At 36.6% G+C, this 26,820-nt stretch overlaps 1 protein-coding gene across 1 annotated transcript in view; it reads right to left on the reverse strand.

The window, feature by feature from the left end:
- LOC140163691 (inactive rhomboid protein 1-like) overlaps positions 1 to 26,820 on the reverse strand; it is a 133,909-nt gene that overhangs the window by 94,278 nt on the left and 12,811 nt on the right. The window contains exon 2 of the mRNA XM_072187007.1: positions 19,134 to 19,397. Coding sequence (XP_072043108.1) covers positions 19,134 to 19,285 — 152 coding nt within the window. The 5' untranslated portion in view covers positions 19,286 to 19,397. The remainder of the gene's footprint in view (positions 1 to 19,133; positions 19,398 to 26,820) is intronic.

Consider the following 26,820-nt stretch of genomic DNA (forward strand, 5'->3'; position numbering starts at 1 on the left):
GAATTTTCTCCGACTCGCAATGTTTACTCTTAAATGTTATCTGTTTACAACTGCCATTAGAAATAAATCTTATGCTCTACCTGGAATTATCAACTGTGCACGACATTTGCTTGACGTTTCAAATACCGACAATTGAAAATAATTTACCTAGATGATCAAAAGATTGTCTACTTGACTACTAGTGCTTAAAAATATACTGATGTCAAAAAATATAGTAAATTTGCTCCAGCTAGGCAGACCCGGTAGGGGGTGTTCCAAGAATGTCCTGGTGTCTTTATTGAATGAATTTGTCGAATATACAGGCCACGCAATGTTCAAAAATAAAATAGACATATTGAGACTAAAAATGTATGCATTTCAAAAGATACCCCCTCCCGCACCCACCCCCTTCACTGTTTCGCGGAGCAGGCCACGAAATTTGGGCCCCCCAATATTATTCTGGAGCCTCTGTGAGTTGTACATGCAGTATGCTCCCTGCCTAAATAACTGCTCTAAATTATAGTGCTGTTAAAAAAAGCTGCAATATATTTATTTATTCTTCAATTTATTCTAGTTGGGTGAATCATTCAGACAATTTTCTCTCATGATACCCAGGGCAAGGAACTGTCACAGTCAGGCATAACTAGTTCTTCAAGAAGACTCTTGGCTGAAAAACTTCATAGCTTTGACCTAACTGCCCCCTAGCCCAGGTCCTTCTCCAAGAACTAGGCATAACCCTAATCAAACTTGTTACAGAGTCTTTGGGGGGAATGAACCTCAGCCCACTATGCCAGTTTTCTCTCAAATTTGATGGTACCATATTCTTTGCAATTATCTCAAGTTCTGTACATGTCTGCAATCGATTAAGCTTCCTCCATTTTCTCCTTTTCGCCAGCCCATCGGGCTGGTACCTGTTTCTGGGATGGGGTCAGTTTGCTCAAGAGATTAATTTTTATTGGTATTGGAATGACTTTTTGTTAAAACTTTTGTGGTTGAATTTTTTTTAAATATTTTAATTGATGTGTAAGGAAAAGTAAGTATGTTTTGCCGTTTCAAGCGAATGAAAAGCAGTGAGTATTACCAAAGTTATGTTTGAATTAATATGACTTTAAAAGTTTTAGGTATAGGCCTAAAATGTAACAATAATAGTTAATATACAGCATCATATGGTCAGCAGAAGAAAAGTATGTCATTTCAGTGTCTTTGACCCGGGTCCTTGACCACTGAACAGCGTGATATCATGTTGATAACAGATCTAAGAATCAAAATCTTCATCATATGGACCATATTGATGTCAAAGTAATTATCTATCATATCCTGTGTCGTTTTATGGATAAAAATGACTCAAAATGCTATTGATGAAATAGTTGCTATCATGAACATCACTTTTGCCTTTTCAACGGGAAAAATCCGATGCAAAATAAAGTTTTTAGGGCCTAGCTATAATATGGGCATAATTTATGCACTTATATATAAATAAATTGTCTTACTTTATTAATTTAATAACTTCTATGTTATAAATAAAATGACACATAATGTAAGTGAAGCTACTTTCTATCTTTTTTATTTGATTCATAAACTTACAGTCAAGACACACAAGAGTGAAGATTGCAGTGAGTAATCAGTCCTTTATAAATGTTCTTGCCACCATCTATCATATAGTAAACTATACATTGCGAATTAATATCATCAAGATCAATAACATCAGTTTGAAAAAGGCTTAGCGACCGCAAGCCGAAAGCTCACGTACATGTAAGTGAACATTTTTGTTGTGAAAACAGTCATAAATTCATCAATAATATCAAATTATTTTAAAATAAAAAATGTACATGTAAGGTGAGTTTATATTATGTTATATGGCGAATTTAAGGAGTATTTCGTGATCCTAGCATCCTCTTTTTATGACATTTTTCAGTAGATATCCACAAAAAAAGCTTATTCTAAAAAGTTTCAGTTGATTCCGATTTTGCCTTTACGAGTTATGCATGGTTATGTGTACACAATGTGTTGCAATTTTGTTCTGGTATACCAGAACGAAATTCAAATTTCACGATTACTTTGCTAACTAATTAATCTGCAAGAAATATTTTGTACATAAACATTATGTAGCCAGAGGTTTCCAGTGATATAAAAATCTCAACTTTTTTGAGAAAAGTTAGGGGATGATGCTGTGGATCACGAAATGCCCTTTTAACTAAAACCTGCAGTCAATGCAGTGTAGTATGTGTGACGTGGTATATCGAAAGCAGACACTTTTGGGCAGGATCGTAAATGGAGAAATAGCCAAAAATCTACCCGGGGTGATTTTTTCACGATTTGGGTTTATGATGTTATTAATGTTTAAAATATTGTCTGATCGTTTCAGACCGGAATATAACTGGCATGTTGTATTTTTGAGACATTTTTCAAGGTAATTCCTACTCTCAACATTGTCAATAATATTTTTAAAGGCAGCTTATCTATTATTAATATTAAAGGCCCATTCAGTGATTTGCTCATCCGGACGATCGTAAAAATCATCAAAATTTTGGTACCGTACCTTTGTTATTACATAGATGTGCTAAGTCTGCGAATGGTTCAGCCAAAAGCCGTGTAGGCCTATTTAAGACAAAATAAGACGTTTCGTACACGAATCCAGTATTTTTAGATACTGACAGTATCTAAAATTAGCTACAAGTATTTGAATGGCGGGGCTTAAACTTCGTCAGTACTGCTGTTTTCTTCATTTTTTGCCAAATTTGGCATTTCAAAAATACCAAATGACAATTTGAATGACTTAGGCCTATCCTTCTCTTTTAAGCAATTTATAAACAATTTTAATTTTTTTACTCTTGCACTGGGATCACTGAATGGGTCTTTAAGAAATATGGTGTATCATGTCAAAAACAGACATCTTTTGGACAGCTTATAAATTTGGAGGCTTTCACATAAAGAGCTATTTTGCTCCACACGCCGTTTTCCCCAATAAAATCGGACATTCCTAAGCGAAGAAATTGAGTTCGTAAGTTATGGTATTAAAAAATTGGAAATTGAAATATCGTGGGTGAAAAGCTGAAAAGACAAATAAAACCAGAACAGAACAATTTAGAGAACAATAATGAATTAATAATAATGAACAATAATGAATTAAAGAGTTGACAGGAGATTAGGAGTTAATGTTTTCTGCAGTTTAAGTGTACATCTTCTCGCCGTTGATGGTTTGGTGGACTGTCATGTAACATGGATGTAGTAAGCCGTGATCCTAAAAATGCCTTTCACATTGACCAAAACTAATTACAAGACCTCTTCTACATTGAGGCTGACTTTCCCTTTTAGAGGGAATTTTTATTATGGAACCTCTCTCCTTTTTATGGAACCTTCCCTTAGGCCCTATAAAGTTGATTTGGAGTTTCCCCATCATATATTTTCAGAAAACAAAGGCGGTAACTTTTTCATTATTAATTATTTTCCTAAGTTTCATTATCAGTCAAAATAAAACACGGTCGTCAGACATAAGCTATTGAAGGATTTACTTAGAGCACGCTCCAAAGGGTGCAGTACATGAAGCAAATTCAGGTTGAATTCTGAGCCAAAAAAATGCTCAAATTTTGGGGCTTTTACCACAAAAACACACTTCTTTATTTGAATGTTTAAACAATCTCAATTTTCATGAATTCAAAAGTCAGTCTGGATTTCAATTTCAAACATAAACGAGGCGACAATGGAAAACTCAACTCTAAATGGACTTTGCTTGAAAATGCAATGTTTTTGGTAGCGCTTTTCTTCATGTACATGTAAATAGCAGCTACAGTACCTGCATTTTTTCATCATTTATTTCCAGAATCTGTGTTTCAACAGACAAATCTTAGCATGTTATTTCTCCTTGTCTGGGTTCCTAATGGGACATGACATGATGCCGCCTATCATAGTCATACAGGTCATGACCTCTTGCTAGCCCTCAAGGAAATACTTAATGACTTACTTTGAGCAGGGCCAAAACTTTTTTTTGAGCAAAAATCTTTCAATAATTTTTGGATTTAGGCCTTTAACTTAATTTTAATGTCCCTTTTCTTTGAAGGAGAGTATAAAATGTAGAAAGCAACAATGTTTCAATAGGTGCATTGAATATGAGAGTGCTGGAGCATGACAGTCTATCAGTGTAGGATTTTTTTCCAGATATAAGGGGTCATTCAGTGCAGTGTGGACCCTTTTAACCAAGCTAAAAAGGGGTCATTCAAGAGTCACTGGGTCACAATGAAATCATAGACCCAAGAAAGAAGGGTCTGAGATGAAATAGGATTCAATTTGAATTAGTATGTCAGCCCTGTAGTGTAGGACCAGACAAAGTCAGTTTTAGAATTCCCTTCAAAATGAAATGGTGTGCTACAAGGTGATCAGAGCTGCCAACATTTGAATCTTGAAAAAAGGGAGATTTCCTGTTGCAATCAGGGAGATTTGTCAAAATGTGTACATCTTAATGGATGAAACCATTTCCTTTTCAGGAGATGACCAAAAATTAAGGGTTCTGAAGGTTTAAAAGTAGGGAGTCTCCTGCGAAAAGAGGGAGAGTTGGCAGCTCTGGGTGATTCCTGAGTTGAGATACTGAAGTTAACATTTTCCAGTCATAGTAAATAGTAAAAAATTAAAGGAGTCATTGGGTGTAGCTTCCATTTGTTACAATGACATTGGGTGTAAACTCCCTTGAAAAAAGGAGTCATTGGATAGCAGATTTGTAGAGAGCTGTAAGACTGAAAAGGTTGTCAAGCTTTTGTCATATGTGTGACTCTCACTTCTTCATCTACATGTAAATTCCAATTTTCTAGTAAAGCTATATAGGATGCTCACCTTATTCAATGTATCACATTACTTTTTTGATGTGCCAAAATGTATTATGCTCAAAATGCTTGCTCTTCAAAGTCTTACCAAAAAAATACTTGCCACCCCCCCCCCATATAATTCGCCTGCTGGCGTAGGACCTACCAGGGTACATATAATTATTGTACAACCCCTTATTAGCCCTACCTAATGCACATTTCACAAGGTGGATGTCCCTCCTCTTTGATTGAATGAACCCATTTAGTCCCATTATAAGATGACTAAGGGTGTGAGTGAGTCCCGAAATTTTTTTTTTTGCAATTTGGTACCGGTTACCCGCCGAAAAATGTGCGGGTACCGGGCACAAAATTACCCGAAAATCACACCCCTAAAGATGACAGACATGAAAATGAACCAAGCTTTAATTGTCAATTTCATTCTCTGTGTAATTAAAAAGTGACCTTACCCCAGCTATACAACACAGTAAACCATGAATATTTTATCACAAAATAGTGGAGCTCATTAGTGTGGAAACAACATACCTATCCATGGAGACATCTCCACAGGCCCAGGTGTCTGACATACACTGAATATATTGACTTTTCCTTTTTTCCCCAGAGTAAACCATTATTGTAACCAGCGGACTGTATACAATCCATTAGATATAGGCCATTTCAGGAACTGAGGCCATTCATCTCCCCTCAGAATTCCCAAGGTGCACTCATACCGGGGGTTGAGTGAAACATCCAGGGTCTATTTTGTCCCTTCTCTGCTCACCTGACGCTGGCTATATCTAGGAGCCAATGCCTAACTCTATTAAAAATGTTAATGTGTCTGCTTCTTTACAAATGGCTTCCCCTTTCCAATTGACTGGATACTTGTTAAGCAGGTTCCTACTGTGGCCATGCATTGCATTCTAGCTGTATTAACCCAACCGATGCATGTGTCCACTCCTTCAGAGGTGCAGGCAGGGTCAAAATTTGGGACAGGTGGAGGTGAGGGCGTGACAATATTAAATTCTCATTGACAAAAGGCTTATTGATAATATTATACTAGCTGGTGTCCCTTCAACTATAGACCATCTATTAGATGATGGTGTCTATGCTTCAACCATGCTTGCATGGTGCTCCCAACCTGTGTCCCCTCTATAGCAGGTTTCTGGCCCTTCTAATAAAACACGGTACCGGTATAGCTTGGTATGCATACATTTGAAAAAGGCCAAACTAAATGTGTGTCCTAAATCTGATTCCAACTTATGGCCTCAAATCAACACTGGTCTGTTGGGACCTATGTTGTTGTTGGGATTGTACGTTCATAGCATACCTGTATGGTTTCCTGACAGGCTCAATTGAACCACACCTGTCCTAGGTAACATAAGTTGCAACCAAAGTCCAGGTTTGGAAATTGGAGTAGGCATGCAAGCAACACCTAGACAGATAGACAGAAAAGTGCTGTCATGATGGCAAGGGTCAACTGAGGCCCAGCTTTCAACATATCAATATACTGTGAAGGAGGTTGTCATCTTTGAGATGGACAATTCACAATTCAGGTGTTTTGTAAGATTTGACTCCCCACTCATGAACTGTGGATTAAATAAGATGGGGGTCAGATGGGGTATTTGATCACCATGGTTGTAAAGAGATACAGATGAATTCCAAACAGATAATGAGGGCTGATTGTTCCATGAAGTGCAACAGATGAAACTGCTACGCATATACTGTGCATTTTTACAGTCTTTGGCATAAACGCTATACCCCCTAAACACGAAGGCACACAACGCTGGCGTGATTGTTGAACATGCACTATCGAACGATCTGCCCTCATGAATATGCAAGAATTCACAGCATAATGCACAGGGTCTTTGACTGTTGGAAAATAGTATACAAATATACACTGCCATGAGAGGTTCTGGTTAAAACTATGGGCCCGAGGTGAGATCAATAGTACTATTTTCCTGAGGGCGAGCCCGAAGGAAAATAGTATTAATTATCTCAACAAGGGACCATAGTTTTAACAAGAACTTCGAATAAAGGCAGTATATATTTGTTTTATATACTTCATTAATATGTTCTTTGTTTGATTGGTTAAAAGATTGGTTATTTGACGTTTTGACTCTCCAGCTTCTATCCTGAGTGAACAGCACGACCAATTTAAGCACAACATATATTTTGCCCTTCAAAAAAATCGAATAAGCTAAAATCGTGCTAACCAATTACAGCAGCGCGAAATCACGCTATGGCAATTTCGCGTGCGTGAACTGTTCCGTCGCATCAAATGCGGCGCCTTGAAGGCATGGTCAAAAGTACTATTTACGGCTTGGAGGTACTATTTACGGCTCATCCGGGACATTGAAAATACTATTTACGGCTTAGAGGTACTATTTACGGATAGGAGTACTGATGGTAGAACTATTTTTGGTCATGTGATCCACTTTTAACCAATCAATGAACAAGAATATATTAATGAAGTATATAATCTGTATTAGTCTGTGGTGATCACAAACATGTACCGGTAATCAACATTCTCCTTTCCTTTGAGAAGGCCAAAACTGGAATGGAAATCATCCTGGATTTGGATTTGACCCAAAGACCTCTAGGTATCCAGACCAGCACTTAATTACTAAATGTGAGCTTTCAAGGATGCTTGTTGTATTGGAGTGGAATAGGTGTAATAAAAATTATGTGGTGAAATACTTGTCAATATTATTAAAATAATCTAATCAATAATGATTCAATCAATAATGTAATGAATAATATTTTTCTATCGCATAACTAGAATAAACACTTTGATAATTGTTTCCTTTGGATATCATCTAGAAAATCAAACAACAATTGAACATTCATAGACATATCCAAGAATATTAAAGATTTATCTCACAATAACCCAGCGGCTCTGATCACTCCTTCCTACCCTGTATTTCTTTTCCCTGCTTTCATTCACGTTCAATCATCAAACCACTTTTAATAAATAAACAGTATAGCAATTCAATAATCTGGCAGCAGCAAATGATAATATTCATGAGTTGAAAACTGCTACAAACACACAGAGACGCTTATCTGACTTGACATCAATGGTTGAAACCCACACTATCCACTCATAGAAAATCTGTGTGTGCATATGAAACACACACTACCAGCTATACTATTCAAGTTCATGATTCTGAGGTGAACCCGTAGCATCCCACAAAGCACTGCTGTATGCACCTTTTGCACGGAGGTGGCAAGATGTGGAAAACTGTCCTCATCTCAATCATGCTCATCTGTCAGTACACAGTTCTTTAACCCCAATAGGTTGCTACATGCATAAAATAACCTTTGAGTGTATTGGGTACAAAAACTCATTCTCCACAACTTGAGTTAACTTTTGAGCTATGTTAGTTGAATGGAGGTTATTTTGCCATTGGAGATGAGATAACTTTCACTTTAGTGCCTAATAACTTCAGAAGTGATACAATGAGGATGCCATTCAAAATTAGGGGTCTTTCAGCAAAGACCCTTAAAAAAGCAAGGTCTTAGGTAATAGAAACAAATTAGTTTGATCTCCACAACTTGAGTTAATTAGTTTGATCTTTTGATCAAAATCAATGCTTGGTCGATCCTTATTAGTTTATAAAATTAACTAATTAATTGACCATTATAAATACACATATAAATCTTTGCCTGTATTGATATCGAAAAGTATAGATTTAGCTTTTTTTTTTTAAATTCTGATTAATAATCGAACGAAATTGTTTCTTGTGCCTTATGCTTTCAGTAAGAGAATCACAACAAAAAAAGGGTCACTAAGTGAGACTGAGAGGACCCTAAAAGGTGCCCATTCAAAGATTTTGGGTCATAACATTGTCTAAATACAAACAAAAACAAAGGAATTAAATGTACATGTAAGGCCAAGTAAAATAAAACACATGTTTCACATCCGGGTTTTTGAAAAAAAAAGGAGGAAGAGGGGGCTTTTTATTTTATATTTTTTATCGCAAAATCAGTGTAAATACCATAATTAGAGCTGTTTTAGCGTATACAATAATGCCTGGAAAAAAGGAGGAGGCCTCTTTTTATTTGTTGTTCTGAGAGATATGCCCCCTCTAACTATCACAAAATCTTATAAAAGTGTTTCTTGTATATTAGCAAGGCTATAGAAAGCATCTCTACTTCCTAGACATATTTTTGGTAAAGTTATAACTGAATTTGAAAAAATAAAAATAAAATTGAAGAAACCTCAAAAAGGAAGTGGGAGGGACATGAAACATGTTTATTCTTTTATTTGGCCTAATAATTGTTTAAAGTGGGCAACATTTGAAGAAAAATAATGTTATTCCATTACTTTGACAGACAAAAAGGATCATACAGAGAAATTATCATAAATTTGTTGAGAATCATTCAGGTGAGTGTGAGTTGAAAAAAGGGTCAATGTAGTTGCGAGTATGCCCTTCATCACCTCAGCGGGGCATTGTAGTGTGATAAAAGATACACCCCGAATACTGCACTAGATGCTTTCAAGCACCACAATGTACCATGGGATGGGGAACATCACATCAATATCCAGTACAAGTCAATCGTTCTCCCAATCTAGTGTCTGATCAATACTCCAAGTACTAAGCAATTTCAACACAGTTTGCAATATACTATTAGACATCCTTTAGGCACCTGCAGGCCTGGACAACCACTACAGTGTGTCTCAGACATCCAACTGATATGAATACCCAGGTTTGATCGGTTTTTGAATTTAGTTGTTACCAATACCATTCACAATAGAATGATGTACATGTACACATTGTGTCTCACCTTTTCTGAGACTAACTGTAAACAGCACCCTTGTTATAAATGGATTTCAAGAAAAGGCCATAGTAGAAGAGGGATTTTAAATTGAACTTATTTGGTACCATGTTGCCAGATTGACAACATTTTTTCATTTTTAAACAAGTACATGTATAATAGCCCTACTACAGGGCCTTATTTTCTTTTTTTTACATACTATATACTCCGAGACATCATGCTATAAACTGAGAACTGCTAAAAACCCAGTGATAGCTCACAACCCACTAACCGCTGTCCCCGAGAAATCGGGACAGCGGTTAGTGGGTTAAGCAGTTCTCGGGGTATAGCGTGTCTCTGAGTATAGCATGTAAAAAAAGAAAGAAAATAAGGCCCTGTAGTAGGGCTAATGTATAAGGCCATCGTAATAATAGTGGTCTCAAAGCCCCATTGCGCATTTAGCAAAGTCACACACTTTTTTGTGTTATTCAGTTTTTTTCCTTCATTTTTTTTCTTCAAATCCACCACACAAAAATCTCACTTCTGACATCGCCAGACGGCAAAATAGCCTAAACGTAAATTTCAATCAAATTCCTCATCTTGACCACAGTGAAACCTCCTTGAGAGATGAAAAGGTGGTCTATTCTTGTCATAAAGCTGTTCCCACAGATAAAAAAAAAATTTAAGTAAAAAAAAAATCACACATAACCACATACATGCTCACATCACGTTGATCATTGGTCCAATTTTAGCTCAAAAATTCCTCAGTCACATAATTAGCTAATTCTACTACAGAATTGCAAATTGCAGATGATGATAATAAACAGAATGTAAAATTGAGTCACATTTCTGATTGTGTTTTTGATTTTCCTCAACTTGCTAAATGCATACAATGTACATGTACCTGATACCTCGATTTCTTCTGGTTAGTCATCATACATTGAAAATATGTTCTCAGCATTGGAAAAAACAAATCACTCTTTGTGGCTAATTACATTGAACCTTAAAATAGATATGTTGACATATTTTGATGTCATATTCAGGGCTATAAAATGATTACTTTCAATTGCATGTACATGTATTCAAACTAAATAGTACTTTCAACTCTAGTTCAAGCATCAAAAATAGTACAAAGAAATACACAATCACCTTTTAACCAGCACTTATCTAAATACGGCAAGGTATAACTATAATGCAGCTGTCAATTGTAATCCCTGACCCCCCCCCAGGACCCGGGACTAGTGGGGACTTATGTTGGGCACTGCTTTCTTGTACATCCCCGGCCAAGTCCCTGCCCCTTAACCCCAGGCAACTGCCAGAAAGATCACAAATTGTGCATGCCTTCTCAGACTCATATCATAATATCAAAGAACCTGGATTCCCATGGTAAATCGATAGAACAGATCCGTGTTCCCCGCCATACGACCTGGCAAAGTTGAGAGCAAATTGTCCCAGGTATAGATCCCCAGCTCTTTGAGATACATTAAATCCCTGTATACATCTCAGCTATGTCCTGGCAGTGTGGGGACACATTGAGCTGTTACGTCCCTGGCCAAGCAGGGCCTAGATTTCGACGAGAATCACATAATCGATTCTCGTAAGGATTCTTGTACGATTTGGTTGCGAGAATCAACTCCTCTCATTGTATCATACAGTAAGAGCAGTGACTATGATGGATTTTGATTCTTGCAAACCAAGAAGAAATCTAGGCCCTGCCATGCAAGTCCCATCTAAGTCCCGTTATTGCCCGGGTCCGGGGGGCTGGGATTACAACTGACAATTAAATTGCATAAATGTACAATATATGATAGGCCAAGAAGTCAGTGCCTCTGCCAAAGCAATACAAGAGCACCACTGGTGCTGTAGCTCATTTGTTATGGGTTATGGTCAGGAACAGTGTTTACTCAGAGGCTGTATGTCTCAAATTTGGCCCAGTGAAAATTATATTTGGCCCACAACAATTTGCAATGCTGTATTACAATTAGTCAATTTGAGGAATTACTGAGACAAAATTGAGTCAATTTTGGGGAGAGATGCTTCATTTGGCGCACTCAATTTCCAGAGAGAGTAAACACTGGTCAGGAATACCATGCATAGCTATGTATAGCCATGCATAGCTATGTATAGCCATGCATAGCTATGTATAGCCATGCATAGTTATGTATAGCCATGCATAGTTATGTATAGCCATGCATAGCTATGTATAGCCATGCATAGCTATGTATAGCCATGGATAGCTATGTATAGCCATGGATAGCTATGTATGGCCATGTATAGCCATATGTAAAACTGTCATAGCCATGTATAGCCATGTATAGCTATGTATACAGGGCTGCCAACTTTGAAAAACACATTTCAGTATTCTCAAACCTCAAAATCACCATAGTGCTGTGATCAAGCAGAAATCAGCATTTTGAAAATATACTTACGGTTCTCAAGATATTTCTTTATTCAAGGTATTTATTTATTTGTACCTTTTGCTTGTCGAGTATCCTTTGATTTTATTTTGTTTAATACAGTTTTGTTTGTATATTTAATGTCTTGGATGCACCATCGGATAGATGAGTGCCACTGATGTAAAAGCAATTTCCAAATAAAAACTTGAAACTTAAAAACTACAACAATTTCATGGTAAATGCCATGCATAGCTATGTATAGCCATGAATAGTTAGGTATAGCCATGCATAGTTATGTATGGCCATGCATAGCTATGTATAGCCATGCATAGCTATGTATAGCCATGGATAGCTATGTATGGCCATGTATAGCCATGCATAGCTATGTATAGCCATATGTAACCATGTCATAGCCATGTATAGCCATGTATAGCCATGTATAGCTATGTATACAGGGCTGCCAACTTTGAAAAACACATTTCAGTATTCCCAAACCTCAAAATCACCATAGTGCTGTGATCAAGCACAAATCAGCATTTTGAAAATATACTTACGGTTCTCAAGATATTTATTTATTCAAGGCATTTATTTATTTGTACCTTTTGCTTGTCAAGTATCCTTTGATTTTATTTTGTTTAATACAGTTTTGTTTGTATATTTAATGCCTTGGATGCACCATCGGATAGATGAGTGCCACTGATGTAAAAGCAATTTCCAAATAAAAACTTGAAACTAGCCATGTATAGCTATGTATACAGGGCTGCCAACTTTGAAACTCATTGCTCCATTTTTTCAAATATTTTTACCCGATAACCCTTTTTTAAAATTCTTACACTCAATGACCCCCTTTTTTCAAAATATTATACCCAATGACACCCTTTTTTTTATTTTGTTTGTACCCAATGACCCCTTTTTTAAATGACGCTTTGTACCTGATAGGCCCCTACTTCGCGACGCCGGTAGGCACATACCCGTCACTTCTAGTGTGTCCCTCCCCCCCCAGGACTATATTATAATAGATAGTGGCCAGCACATTTATAAAGGACTGATTACTCACTACAATCTTCACTCTTAAACTGTGTTTTTCTGAATGTGCTGATCATGTTGATTGCTAGTCGGAAACTCCTGCGAAGCTATGGACACATTTTGTTGGATGTAATTTTATGAATCAAATAAAAAAGATAGAAAGTGACTTCACGTAAGTTATGTGTCATTTTATTTATAATAAAGAAGTTATTAAATTAATAAAGTAAGACAATTTATTTATCTATAAGTGCATGTCAAATGGGGTACATTGTTCAATACTATAGGCCTACATGAATAAATTATGCCCATATTATAGCTAGGCCCTAAAAACTTTATTTTGTATCAGATTTTTCCCGTTGAAAAGACAAAACTGATGTTTATGATAGCAACCATTTCATCAATAACATTTTGAGTCATTTTTATCCATAAAACGACACAGGATATGATAGATAACTACTTTCACATCAATAGGGTCCATATGATCACAGGTTGTTGAGAATCTGTGATATGATGAAGATTTTGATTCTATAGATCTGTTATCAACATGATATCACGCTGTTCAGTGGTCAAGGAGTAAGGACCCCGGTCAAGGACACTGATATGACATCATAGGTGATGTAATTTTCTTCTGCTGACCATATGATGCTGTATATTAAGTTATTAACTATTATTGTTACATTTAGGCCTATACCTAGAACTTTTAAAGTCATAATTAGTTCAAACATAACTTTGGTAATACTCGCTCGTTTTCATTCGTTGAAACGGCAAAACATACTTACTTTTCCTTACAAATCGAATAACAATAATTTTAAAACATTCCACCTCAGAGAGGGGTTGTCACCCATATACTGATATACCAGGCACTGAAAAAGTGCTACTCACCTTGAGTAAATGTTTACATAACTAATTGGGTGTAGTGACTGGGTAGATGTGTGATAAATGAGTGAGATGTTTGTTCATAGTCAGGGTTGCCAACCAACAATTTGGTAGCCCAAATTGGGAGAATTTGAGACACTATTTGCTCATGGCTCGTGCACAGAAGTAAGGGCCTACACAGCACGAGTCCAATTGGTGCTTTATCTATTGACTTGCAGAATGTAAGGCACAGCAACACTGAAAAGCAAACATTGTAGCCACACTGAAACAGTAAAGTTCAACATCTCTTTTACAAAATCGCAAGATCAAGGAGTTTGTACAGTGTTTGTAATATGAAAAGCACCACAAACAGTCTGCATAGGAGACTATTCCATGAAATTTGGTAAAACTTTTCGTAAGAAAATGCTCCAAAAATGATACTTTCTGTCCGAATTTTCTTAGCTAAATAAGTAACAATCATGAACGATCATGCAAAGATCGCTGCCTCAAATTACCAGATCCATTGCTCAAACGATGTAGCAAGAGAAAGAAAAAAACATACAGAAAAATGGATCATGCCTAGAGTTCATTGCGTTACGCAATGAGCTAATAAAAACCAGAGCCTTTGACCGGTGAAGAATGAATCTTATAATTGCCTCCTATTCAGAACAATTTACATATATCTGTGATTACTATGCTCATTATCTTTGTACTCAGTGTGACTGCCTATACATTGTAGCTGTCATAAGCAGTGTTTTTCTAATCAGAGTCAGTGTTTTATCTGATTCTCTAGTCCAATCAAAGTTGACAGCTACTCTTTCTGCTTACTACTCCATATTATTGACAAACACCGGCATGACACAAACAAGTCCGGTAGTAGTGAGTGCAATACCACACACTCTGTTGTTTGAGCTTTGCGTGAAAAATGGACTTTATGGTGCACGCATGAAAGAAAAACACTGCGAAAAAAATAAGTTGTCCTACTGTAGTGGTCGGATATGATCAAGTTACGCTGATTAGGCCTTGGAGCTACAAAGCCAACATGGCACCTGTAAATTGGCAATGGACTTGACTACCCCCAGGCTGTCAAGACAGCCAGATACAGCAAGATAAAAAAAAGTTACTATAATACAGACATTGACATTCTGTCATTTCCTGATAGTTCCATTAACAAATTGGCTACTACGAGTACATTATTCTATATATTGTAATCAAAGCCAGTGAGGGGGACGGGATGGGGAAAGAAAGTGGGAATCAACCACTGAAAGTAAAAAGGTCAATCACTGCAATGAAATCATCATTGATTTGAAAAAATATGATGCGTAAGTACTTGAATGATTGTGATTGGGTTATGAATGCTGGTGATAGTGAAAACCAATTAGCTGCTTGGCGAGATAATAAACATTAATTAGTGTGTTACACACAGATTCCTATACATTTGTACATAGGGAGATCATTATTGGCAATGAGCTACATGTACATGTATGATGACCAATACTAGTACTGTATCTTCATGTGAGATCCTCCTGAATACATGTACTGTGACAAAAAATCTTTCATGTTTATAAATCTTCATGAGTTCTTGAAATTATGCGCTTGAAATATCAATCTGGGGTTCACTTAAATTTGAGGGCATGGCATGATCACATAATTTATTTATACTCCAGATAGAACCTGCAGTCTACTCTCATCTGAAGCGTCTTGGTACTCGCGTGCAGGTCGCATCAAGTGTGTCTCTCAAATGCGCCCATCATCCATGTCGCGAATGCATGACAACGAATGCCTCAAGCGCATTCCGAGGGAAACCGAATACCCCCAATTTTTGCTCCATGCCTGTATCAAGATGGCGATTGAGTCCCGGTTCCCTTCTCTAATTCTGTGCAAGAACCGCATGTCCAATTTTGATGCCATTTTCAGCATGTATTAATTATGGTTGTGGCCTGTTTTATGGACAAGAATATCACTTGAAAACAATTTTGTTCCGAAAAACTACATATAATATTATTTGAGCATACATGTATCAGATGCGTATTTCAAAGTATCCAGACCAACACCTCAGGGCTCTAAAATGCTCCATCCATACTAAGTAATACCCTAGAATCACCTTTTCTTTACCTTATTATCAATTCTAATTCCCAATTCTTCCCGATTGTTTCTCTAACACTGTCACTCATTGTCTCTGTAAATGCTAACCATCCAAGCCCATTATGATATACTGGCTAAGAGTCACAAACATCCATCAGTGATCTGTATTGACTTGTGCCCTGGACAATAGGACGTGACCATCACACAGTTACTTGATGAATGTTTAAGATAAATGGATGGTCTTTGCTACGATAAAGTAATATAGCGAGTTTACCACGGTGTATGTGTGTTATGCTCCACATGCACAAAGGATGTTCAAATACAAGGTGATAAATGGCAAGTTTAATAACATAACATGACCTGTTTGGATAATACAGAGTTTCAATTAAGGGGTGGAGTAGATGCACTGCTTGCAGGTCATACCCACAGAGGAGTTGTTGTACAACAATAAATATGTTCCATCCATCATGACAACTACACTCTCCAAATAATACACATACTGACATAGTGCTTCCATTGTGTGTCAATTTTGAATTTCGGATGATCAAGGACTTGTATGTTTTATCCACAATGCTGACAATTTAGAGTTGAAAATACTTTAAAATCATATTACTGTGAAGTACTAACCATGAGCAGAAACTCTGGAACCAGCACACCGGACCAGGGCCTTAAAATTGTCCGCTTAATAAGAAATTGCTTTGAAACGACTAATGACAGTGCACACCTGCTTATAAATCTATGTGTAGAACATTATATGCACATGTTCCCTGCTCATCTACAGGGTACACCTACAGCTGTAAATAAATTCAATATCAATGCTTGCCACATCCCATTGTCAGTTTAAGATGAACTTCAGTAATGTATAAGAATACATAATATACATGCATTATATTGCATTGTCTTTATCACATGTTCACATCATATTACGTAGTGAATAGAACGCATAAGGAGCTGCAAATTTGGCTAAAATATTATAAAAACAAATATTGCACTTTATTGCTTAGTATCGTCTTTACCTTGCCTAACTGTCTTGCTTCATAATGTAATTCACACACTTCTAGGCACACATAAATATTTCCCTGGCTCATCCTCTTATACCCTCAGTATGTGTGTGCACTTTTCTTTGACATTTCAAATGTGTTTGCATACTTCTAGGCTCAATGAAGATTTGTTGCGATGGCATGATAACAGTACGCCTTTCAATCTGCTATTGTATAATATATTGCCTTTCTAATAATCATTTGTCTTTCCTTCTCCTCTGTACACATACTGTTTATAAGCTGAATGTACACACACACACCCCACTCCTACAAATACACACACATACAGAATTTTACTGATGTTAATTTGGACTGTGTATTATATATTTGTTTTGAATCTTTTGTCATTCATTTGTACAGCACTTACTCTTAATTTATGCCTTTGTCATACTTGCGTATCAGCCAATCATAAGCCTTGATTGTGTCCATTTGGCTGCACTGCTCATGCGTCATGCCACTCAGCGGCAAGCGGCATGAAAGTATAAAACCAGCATTACAGACCTAAATTGTTAATGTGCTTTACACATACATGTAAGTATGCGCTATATATGAATGCTCATTTTCAAAGCTCTTTTGCTTTCTAACTTGACAATTACCCATTCAGTCCCAAATGTCAGTGCTGCTATTCATATTGAAGCATATAATATCACCTTCCTAACAATCACCGATCTATCTTTCTGAATGCTGAATGTGTATGTGTGCACCCCACACGCTTTAGAGTTATCGTCACAGCTCTTTTGTTTTTAAACTTTGATTAATATCCTTTCATCCCAAATTGAAAATGTCAGTGAAGCTATTCATATTGAATATATTATCACCTATTCACCTTCCTAAAATGATCACCGATCTTTCCTTCTTCCACAAATTGTACAGCCACCAGTGTATGTGTGTACACAACCACACGCTAGAGAGTCTTTGTCACAGCTCTTTTGTTTAACCTTGATTAATACGCTTTAGTGCCAAATTGAAAATGTCAGTTGTGCTATTCATTAGTGCAACTGATTATGGGAGAATGGCAAGAGTGGATTGCTTTGAGCTTCAAATGATAGAAAATGGCCTCTACTTTCAGAGCCATCCAGGCAACCCATTAGAGTTCAGCTTCATTGTCAGTGTTGTTTTCCTACTGGTGTATATATCGGGATATCTTTGTTTGATACAGCTTGTACGTCAAAGCTATGAACTGGCATTTCATTCAATTTTATTTTACCTTTGTCCAGCTTTAAAAGTCTAAAATGTACATGTATTCAAAATCAAATCAAAGTTATAATCCAGTATGATATGAAGGATTAGATTTTTGTGTGTTGTTTGATGATCTATGAACTACATGTATGATGGAACAAGCTCCTGTGAGTGTCTTATGTTATGAATGAAATGTGTTGGCACTGGTACCATGGGATGCATGAATAGTTAGCCATCCATGATGGTATTGATTAAATGTGTATTACTTACCAACCACAGTCCACAGATATTGCCATACACACTTCAAGTGCAAGAACTTTGAATTCAATACATAGCCTTCATCATGGACATGCACACATCTGTCAACTTTGTGAAAGTATTGGCTAATTACCTTTTTTACAATTTGTAGGGACACTTCACCTACAATATTGTAAGCCAATAGGAATAGTCTTGAAAACAGGACTTCCAGTATATGGGAATATATGAGTGTATGTACGTTATTAGTCAAACCTGGCTTGCTTTGATTAGCCATGCCTACTCCCTTAGCCTGGAGACCTGGATCAGTTTACCCTTAGTGAAGAACCATGGTGCAGTAAAACAATATGGATCCATGCTTGCATATCAGGGATTCATCCAAAGAGGCAATATTAGGGAGGGAAGACTCTGGATTCCAACTAAACCTGTGTGTAATACAAAGGCTATTCTGTCATACATGTATTGGATTGTTATGCATGGGGCCTATTGATAAAATGGAATTGGCTTTAGTGTTCCAAAAGTTAATACAGTTCTGAACAACCCAATATTATACAGAATGCAAACATCCATGTACTTTAAATCGAAGTTTGCCGGGTGCATGTCATTTTACCTTCCTTAGAGTTGCGACACTCGAATATAGCCTCATTAGATTCATCAAAGACAAATCATTGTGAGAATGAAAGAATGTTGTAAGCATCCTTCAACTTCATTGTCACTTCCAACCTTCTCGCATTCCCACAATAGAAAATAAATGAGCCAACTTATTATCTCACCCTCTCCATGTTCCTGAACGTATAACAGGCTGTGAGTTTGATCGGTCTACTCCTTTAGGGTTATAACTAAATCCTGTAGTAGGGTTGGAATGCTGGCTAAGATTGGAAAAGGAGCGCTGCCTATCCTCCAATTCATCTGGTGTCATCGCCATAGTAACCGGTTGCTAGGATCAGGAAGTCTGGAAGTTGTATAATCCAGGGTGGTGGTGGTGATGAGGTAGTGAATATTCCTATTGTTGTTATTATTGTTTAACATATATACACCTGCAAAGACAAAAATAACAAGTGTTACTTTATTAGCCCCATGAATACTACATTATAATTGTACCTGCTGATTGGCTACAAGATGGCTATGATTTATTGAGCCAATCAGAAATATTGTAAGAATCATGCAGTTCTACAGCTGAAGTGGATTGAGCTTAAATCGAGGATTTAGAACCAGAGAGCCTTAACTCACAAAGGTTTGGTTCTGAGATTCGGTTTACGATTAGGGTTCTATACGGTTAAAAGGCTAGCTTCCCTTATGACTACCAAGTAAAGTTTCTCATTTTCCAGTTGCAACAGACATGACATTTTTAGTTCTTTCCGCTCAAATGATGACCCTTGTTTGGTTTATCAACATCTCACTGCAGCAGATGTCACTGCTGAAAATATGAGGCCACTGTGGAAATTAGCCATTGTGTCTGTCGCAGCAGAAAAAGATGTCATACTATATTCAGTCTATTCTGAAGAATCAAGATGCTTTTAAGTTTGAGTAAAAACCAAACTACACCTATTTTATAACTTTCTTACAAAAATAATTATATATATGATGTTGTTATTGGCATGAAAACACAAATATGAAAATGAAAACTAATATTTTTGGTATTTAATCCTGTACTTCGTCAAAATCAAAATTTTTGGCATTTAATCCTGCTGGTTTATTGGGAAATCTAGTAGCCAACAGGTATAGTTTAGTTTCATATCGTATGACCTCATTCCAGTTGTGGGCTGGCTCCCGCTTCCCATAGTTTTGCCTTTTGTGGGGATATCAAATGTATGCAACTCACGTTAGAGAGAATCACTAATGATGATTCATAGTTATATTGTCAAAGCATATTTTCCCTATATGCAACACTAGGATGTCAAACATCCTAATTTGTCTGTCAGGACTCAGTTCTTCAACCTATACATGTTTACTCATAAAATGTCATTTCAATGTATTTGGTACAAAACCTCATACTCCACAACTTGAGTTCAGCTTTTGAGCTATGATCGGTGGAAGCTACTGAACTATGCAGCTGAGAATGAGCCCAGTGTTGGCTCATGGTGAGAGCTCTTCAACTATGACACGATGACATCATCATGCACAAGTCGGATTCTTCATAAGCCTATAAATAGTTTTTAAGAATCAATTTTGAAGTGGAACACTATTCAAATTTAACATGACATTAACACCTTTAACTTGTTGCTGGTCACACGTTTTAAACTCGCCACCCAAAAAAGGGTGGAGATGTTACGCTTTTTGGTATCAAGCTGCAGTTAATCTCATATATTTTCATAATTACTAAAGCTAGATCAATGCTTGTGGTCTCATTTGAAAGCTGTATTATTATGACATATTCCTGCAAAGTGGCATTGCCATAGTCCATCCAGAAGTGAAGATATACCTTTTTGTAGCTTGAAGTATAGGGGTGGAGGCGGTGGCGGCGCCGGCGGTGGCGGCGCCGCCTGTACAAACTATATGGGAAATTGACATTTTTAGTACAATTTTTGCAGAAACGTTGATATTTTTGTCAAATCTTTGTGTATGGCTATAAATTTGGTACCAAAAGAAAGCCAACATATTCTACTTTATTGTTTTATGATTGCCAAGTAGGTAAATGAATGTATAGTATGGACAAACTGGGTGATAATAAAGAAAATAATAATAACATCATGATTTTGTGACAATTATAAACTTGCAAATCGGTAGGAAAATTATTTTTAAAATAATATTTCATGTCCATTGATTTATTTTATTTTAAAAAGCCAAATAATATTAACTGTTGGCCCTATATATACTTTCCAGTAATTAAGAGTGCACTTTTTTGTTTATTTTAAGTCAATTAATGTCAGCATGATGCTAAAGACCTTTTTGCATCCAATAAATCGGTAAATCCATGAAAATGAAGATGAATTTGGACTTCAAGATCAGTATCCTCCAGGAACTAAAGGTCATCAATGGATACTATTAAAAAGTACTATCTGCAGCAGCACAACATTCAGGCAATCCACATCACTACAAAGCCAATCCAATTGATGCTATCATACCTATAAAGACTGTGTATCATATTTTGGCATCAAAACATGCCATCGGACGCAACCTGCATGGGCTATGTGGATGTAATGTGTGCAATTGCTCTCTTTAGATACTTTTTACATAGTCTATGAAGTTAAAATCCTAATATTTGTGTATGTATAAAATTAGCCTGTTTTCATGGGACATAGATCAATTTCATGTACTATCTTTAAGATGCATTGCCATCGACATATTTAATTACTCGGTATTACGCAAGTTGTTTATCAGGTATGTTAATGTTTTAAGTAAACTATGATGACTTGTTTCAGTGATTCTTCCTGCCACAAAAGCATGTTGGAATGTGTAATAGTTAGTCTGATATAAATAGATAGGTTTTTGAGGTGATAATGGGCAATTAAGACACTTACATACATGGACTCTGTGAGAAGATTAAATTTCCGATTATAATTTTGCACCAAATTGGGATGGAAATATTTATTTTGAATTAATCATGAACCCCATGCAATTCTATATTGTTGTAAGGGCCTAAGTGTGCTCTGCAAGAAAATAGCATTATTTTTGCTATAGGGTTACCACAGAAAATGTTATTGTAAAAAACATTGAATGACTAAAAATATTTAAAAAATCATATTTCAGTCAATGTTACCTTTTTATCTTACACCTAGTGTCAATTCTGAGTGCATATTTGGATTCCTTGGGCAATTTCCTTTCAGAAAATGTATACTTTTACTACCATAGGAGGTATACTTCAGCAAATATGAATTTGTAAAGGTAAAATCATGTCGCGATAGCAAAAATCACCATGTAACGCGAAAGGAGGCGACCTTAAAACGCACGACCTGCTATTGTTTTGGCTGTTTTACTTTTTTGTTATTTTCATGATATATTTTTGTGTGCAGGTGAAATGTGACTGAATTGTCCATGATCCTTGGCTGCAAAGATATTTTGAACCGTAAGCCCTTACTAACATATTGTATGCTTATTGTAAGTGGAAATAGACTAATTTTATCATAGACTGTAGGCCTATATGCTTTTACATTCAGGTAGTTTGAAGGGGGGAAAAGACTGGAAAATCTCCTCAGTCAACTTTACAAAAGCAGTAAATGTAATGATAGCTAAATCTAAATGTTAATTAGTTAAATATCTTGTTCATCTCTTCAATACTACATTGTACATTTATTACCATGGCACTAACTCCCACAATGACACAATATCAATGCAAATAAACATTAAACTACATCAAATTAGTAATTTTGCTTGTCAAAACCAGTAAGTTTTTACTTACTAATATTTCGTCCATCTCGTCGGAGGACTTCATCAGATGTGAGCATCTGATCCACTTTCCGGAAACTGGCTTCCGGTTTTGAGTAGTCTTACTTCCAGTCTTCAAAAGTGGGTCAAATCGTGACTTAGGAAATAAGTGCCCTCCTCTCTGTTCATGGTCTTTGTCCCCTCTTTCTGATCTCCATCGCTTCTCGTACTTCTCTAGACTTTCTGACATGTTCCTTGCCAAGTATCTTGGAATCCTCCCAATTGACGACATGATTTGCCCTTGCGACATGGTCGGATATGGCCGACTTTGTTTGCTCTTGCTCGGATGCCCTACGTTCTGACCGTGTGAACTTTTTATCGTTGGCTTTCTTGACTTCCGCTTGGTGTTCCATGAGCCTAATCCCAAACAGGCGAGACGGCTCGGCAACATAACTGAGATCGCAATTTTGGCAGCCGATCTCGTAAATGCAATTGCCTGTTTTCAGCTTATCTCTTTTGTCTTTGGGGTGGACCAGGATTTTTTTGAGGGTTTGATGTGGTTTCATAGCGGTGTCGACTTTGTGCTTTTTGAAAATTCTTTGAACTCGTTCAGAAATTCCATTCACATAAGGGAGCACTACCATACCCTTGCTTTTGTCCTCATACTTTTGATCTTTCTTTGCGCTAGGTTTTGCAACTGTTTTTGTTTTTTGTTGCATTTTAGCTTTCACTTGGTCCACTGCCCATTTAGGATAGCCACAGTTTTTCAGGGCTCCACGCACATGTTTCTCTTCATTCGCTCTATCCGCTTCATCCGTGACCACGCTGTACATACTGATCAAACAAAGTTCGGACTACACCCATTTTCTGATGGAGGGGGTGTTCTGACTTAAAACTGAGATATTGGTCAGTGTGGGTTGGTTTCCTGTATACCAGGAGCTTTACCGAACCGTCAGGTTTCCGGACTATTAGCGTGTCGAGGAATGGTATTTTGCCTTCTTTCTCTTCTTCATAGGTAAATTTTATACTGTCTGTTTTGTCGACTGTGTTGAGATGATCGGTTAGGTTTTGAACTTGACCAGCTTTTATTATTTCTAGCACATCATCCACATAACGACGCTGTCAGAAAGTCTAGAGAAGTACGAGAAGCGATGGAGATCAGAAAGAGGGGGACAAAGACCATGAACAGAGAGGAGGGCACTTATTTCCTAAGTCACGATTTGACCCACTTTTGAAGACTGGAAGTAAGACTACTCAAAACCGAAGCCAGTTTCCGGGAAAGTGGATCAGATGCTCACATCTGATGAAGTCCTCCGACGAGATGGACGAAATATTAGTAAGTAAAAACTTACTGGTTTTGACAAGTAAAATTACTAATTTGATTTGATGTACAAACCTGATGAATCTATTCACTGAAATTAAACTACATGTATTATAGTTAATGATTATCATGCATACCAAACAGTGACGTCTGATTCAAGTATTACTCATAATGTTTATTTACAAGGTTTAATGTTTTCAAACTGGATGTGTCTGAGTCTGGCCCATACCCCTCAACTGGATCAAGCTCCCTTGCCTTCTTTACCCCTCATCAATGCCCGGCATCAATGGTCAGTCTGCGGAATGTTATTTAAATTGACGGCCATCACAATCTTTTAATATTGACAGGTACAATGATGATAAATAAAAGAATGACCTAATTTGCCATTTTCAAGCTATCCACACTGTCCTGAACTGAACTGTCAAATGAGAAATTGTGAATCACTTATTTTTAACACAATGCCAGAGCTGCACAAACACACACATTATTTATTTCTCCCATTTTAATCATTTATCACCAAGATAGTTTTACTTGCGGCCATGCAACATTGAAAACAACTGATAATAATTCACTTCCATGGATTCACACATTCTGTCAGCGGTGGAAATTGTGGAGCTGCTGTTTGTGCATTCAATACAACCCATGATGAATACAATATATTGTATGTATTACACCTAGTGAAATAAAAAAATTATTTGTCATAATTCAACAGTATAAAAGAACAACAGGCTCTTCTTCACCATTTTAATATCACTTCTTCATAATGCTCACACATATTTACATTCCCTATAGTGTAGAGAGCAGCTGCTTTGATCACTTTGTGTCTTAATCTCAGCTTAATCTGATTTTTTAAAGCAATAACCAAAAACAAAATAGCAAAAATAGTTATTAAATTTCAAAAAAATACTAACCAAACATAAACCAAAATAAAAATCTTATATATTAGAACATTATTTTATTTAAAAGGCATTGATTTTAAATCATTGTGCATAACTGCTGCATTTAAAGTCAAATAAAGGATGCAAAAACATGTCATTATGATATCCTTTAACACCCAAATGATGTGTCTGAGTCAGTAAAAACATAAAATAATGGGTGAGGCGCAAGCAACCTTTATTTCTATTCTTGTACCACAACATTAGTCCGATTTAAAGACAAAATATCACTTTTTTTCGGCCAAATGTTTTAAATTGTTTACACCAAGGTAAAGCACATAAACATATCCACAGCATAAGTGACAGTGTGAGTCGCAGAAAAATTGTACGCAAAAACTTGTGTGATATTCTGCGTAGAATGTGCATGCTTTACTGCATTCCAGATGTAATCAGGGCACATTATTTCAAATATAGGATACCCACATGACGCATTTAGACAATTCACGATTATGAATTATAGACGGTGAAGGTAGTTCAAAAATACATTCTGGATTCAAATAATTTGACATAACAGAAGGAAATTGTCAAAACATATTCAAAACATTATAATCACAAAATGTATCCATTTGTGCACAACTGCACATGCAATATATCTGGTAAGATAATTTGTCAAATTTAGAGACTAAATTGGAGCAGGGTTAAGCCTTAAAATGGGTCGTTTCCTGTGCCAGCTAGACAAAAGTGCAGTATCACTTTTACCCCTTGGTCTTAAAGTAGGAGTTATTTCTCAGCTCTCAGCTTCATCTACTATATTTTATCCAATAAACTGTCTAGGGCTCATGATTGCATTTTCTTTTAAGGGATGAGCATTACCAATGATTACAGGTCATTCTAAGACTTCCATGGTGTTAGTGCAGGAATATGTATAATTTTACAGAAGCATTTTTGTGCTTTAATCTTTTTATTTACTTCATTAAATAAATTACTAAATTAAAAATATCTTCAAAATGTGTGCATTTATATACAAATATTTTCATAATCCACTAACTCAATGTCACTCTATCTTGTACTGACATGTAATGAAAATCATCACACACATACATGTACAGGCTGTCCCAAAAAAAGAGGCCCCTCATTGTGCCCTCTTTTTCGCCTATTTCTGAAAAGTTGATCAAATATATTTTGGTGTGTAAAGAAACCTTTAATTGTTAGCTTTAATAAACCAAAACAAATATTTCAATCGGCTCACAACTTTTGAAGATATGCCCTTTAAAGACAAGTACCTGTTTTTCACTCTGTCCACAGATAGCAAACAGAGTGGTTGGGATGGGTCATGCTGTGGAGTGGCCTGCAAGATCACCAGACCTCACACCACTTGATTTCTTCATTTGTGGCAAAATCCAAGATCTTTGCAAACATATTACTGCTATATTTGCAAGTTTCCGGCGCACAAGGTTGGTACGTTAACGCCACTGATGCAATGAGGACTAGGGCTGAAACCTGTATTTGTCAAGGAGGCAACCAGGTAGAGGGCAGAGCAGCACAGTAAACTCACTTCAAAAGCACCAAAGACAAACTAAACAGCCCTTTTCAGGGCTACCTTTTATTCCAAAAAGAGGAATGACTTATTTTGTCAATAAAAACAAAGCAAGAAACAATAAAGTAAGAAAGTAAGAAACATAATAAAACAAAAAGGCATAAAATAACTGAGAAAAACATAAGTAATTGCAAGTATAGCAATAGACTGCACTGCATTCCTTTTTTTTTTTTTTTTTTTTTTTTGATAAACAATTCATACTTTTCCATGCATGAAACCATTTAAAATCTATGACGAAACACATCACATCTCCAGTGACTGCCCTGTCCAGAGAAAAAAAGGACTGCGGTAGTTGGATATGACCTGTGTGACCCACCATATCTTAACACATAGACTCAACCTCTTTCATCTCGAATCTGAGA

This window comes from Amphiura filiformis, chromosome 11 (assembly GCF_039555335.1).
Source record: "Amphiura filiformis chromosome 11, Afil_fr2py, whole genome shotgun sequence".
Lineage (NCBI taxonomy): Eukaryota > Metazoa > Echinodermata > Ophiuroidea > Amphilepidida > Amphiuridae > Amphiura > Amphiura filiformis.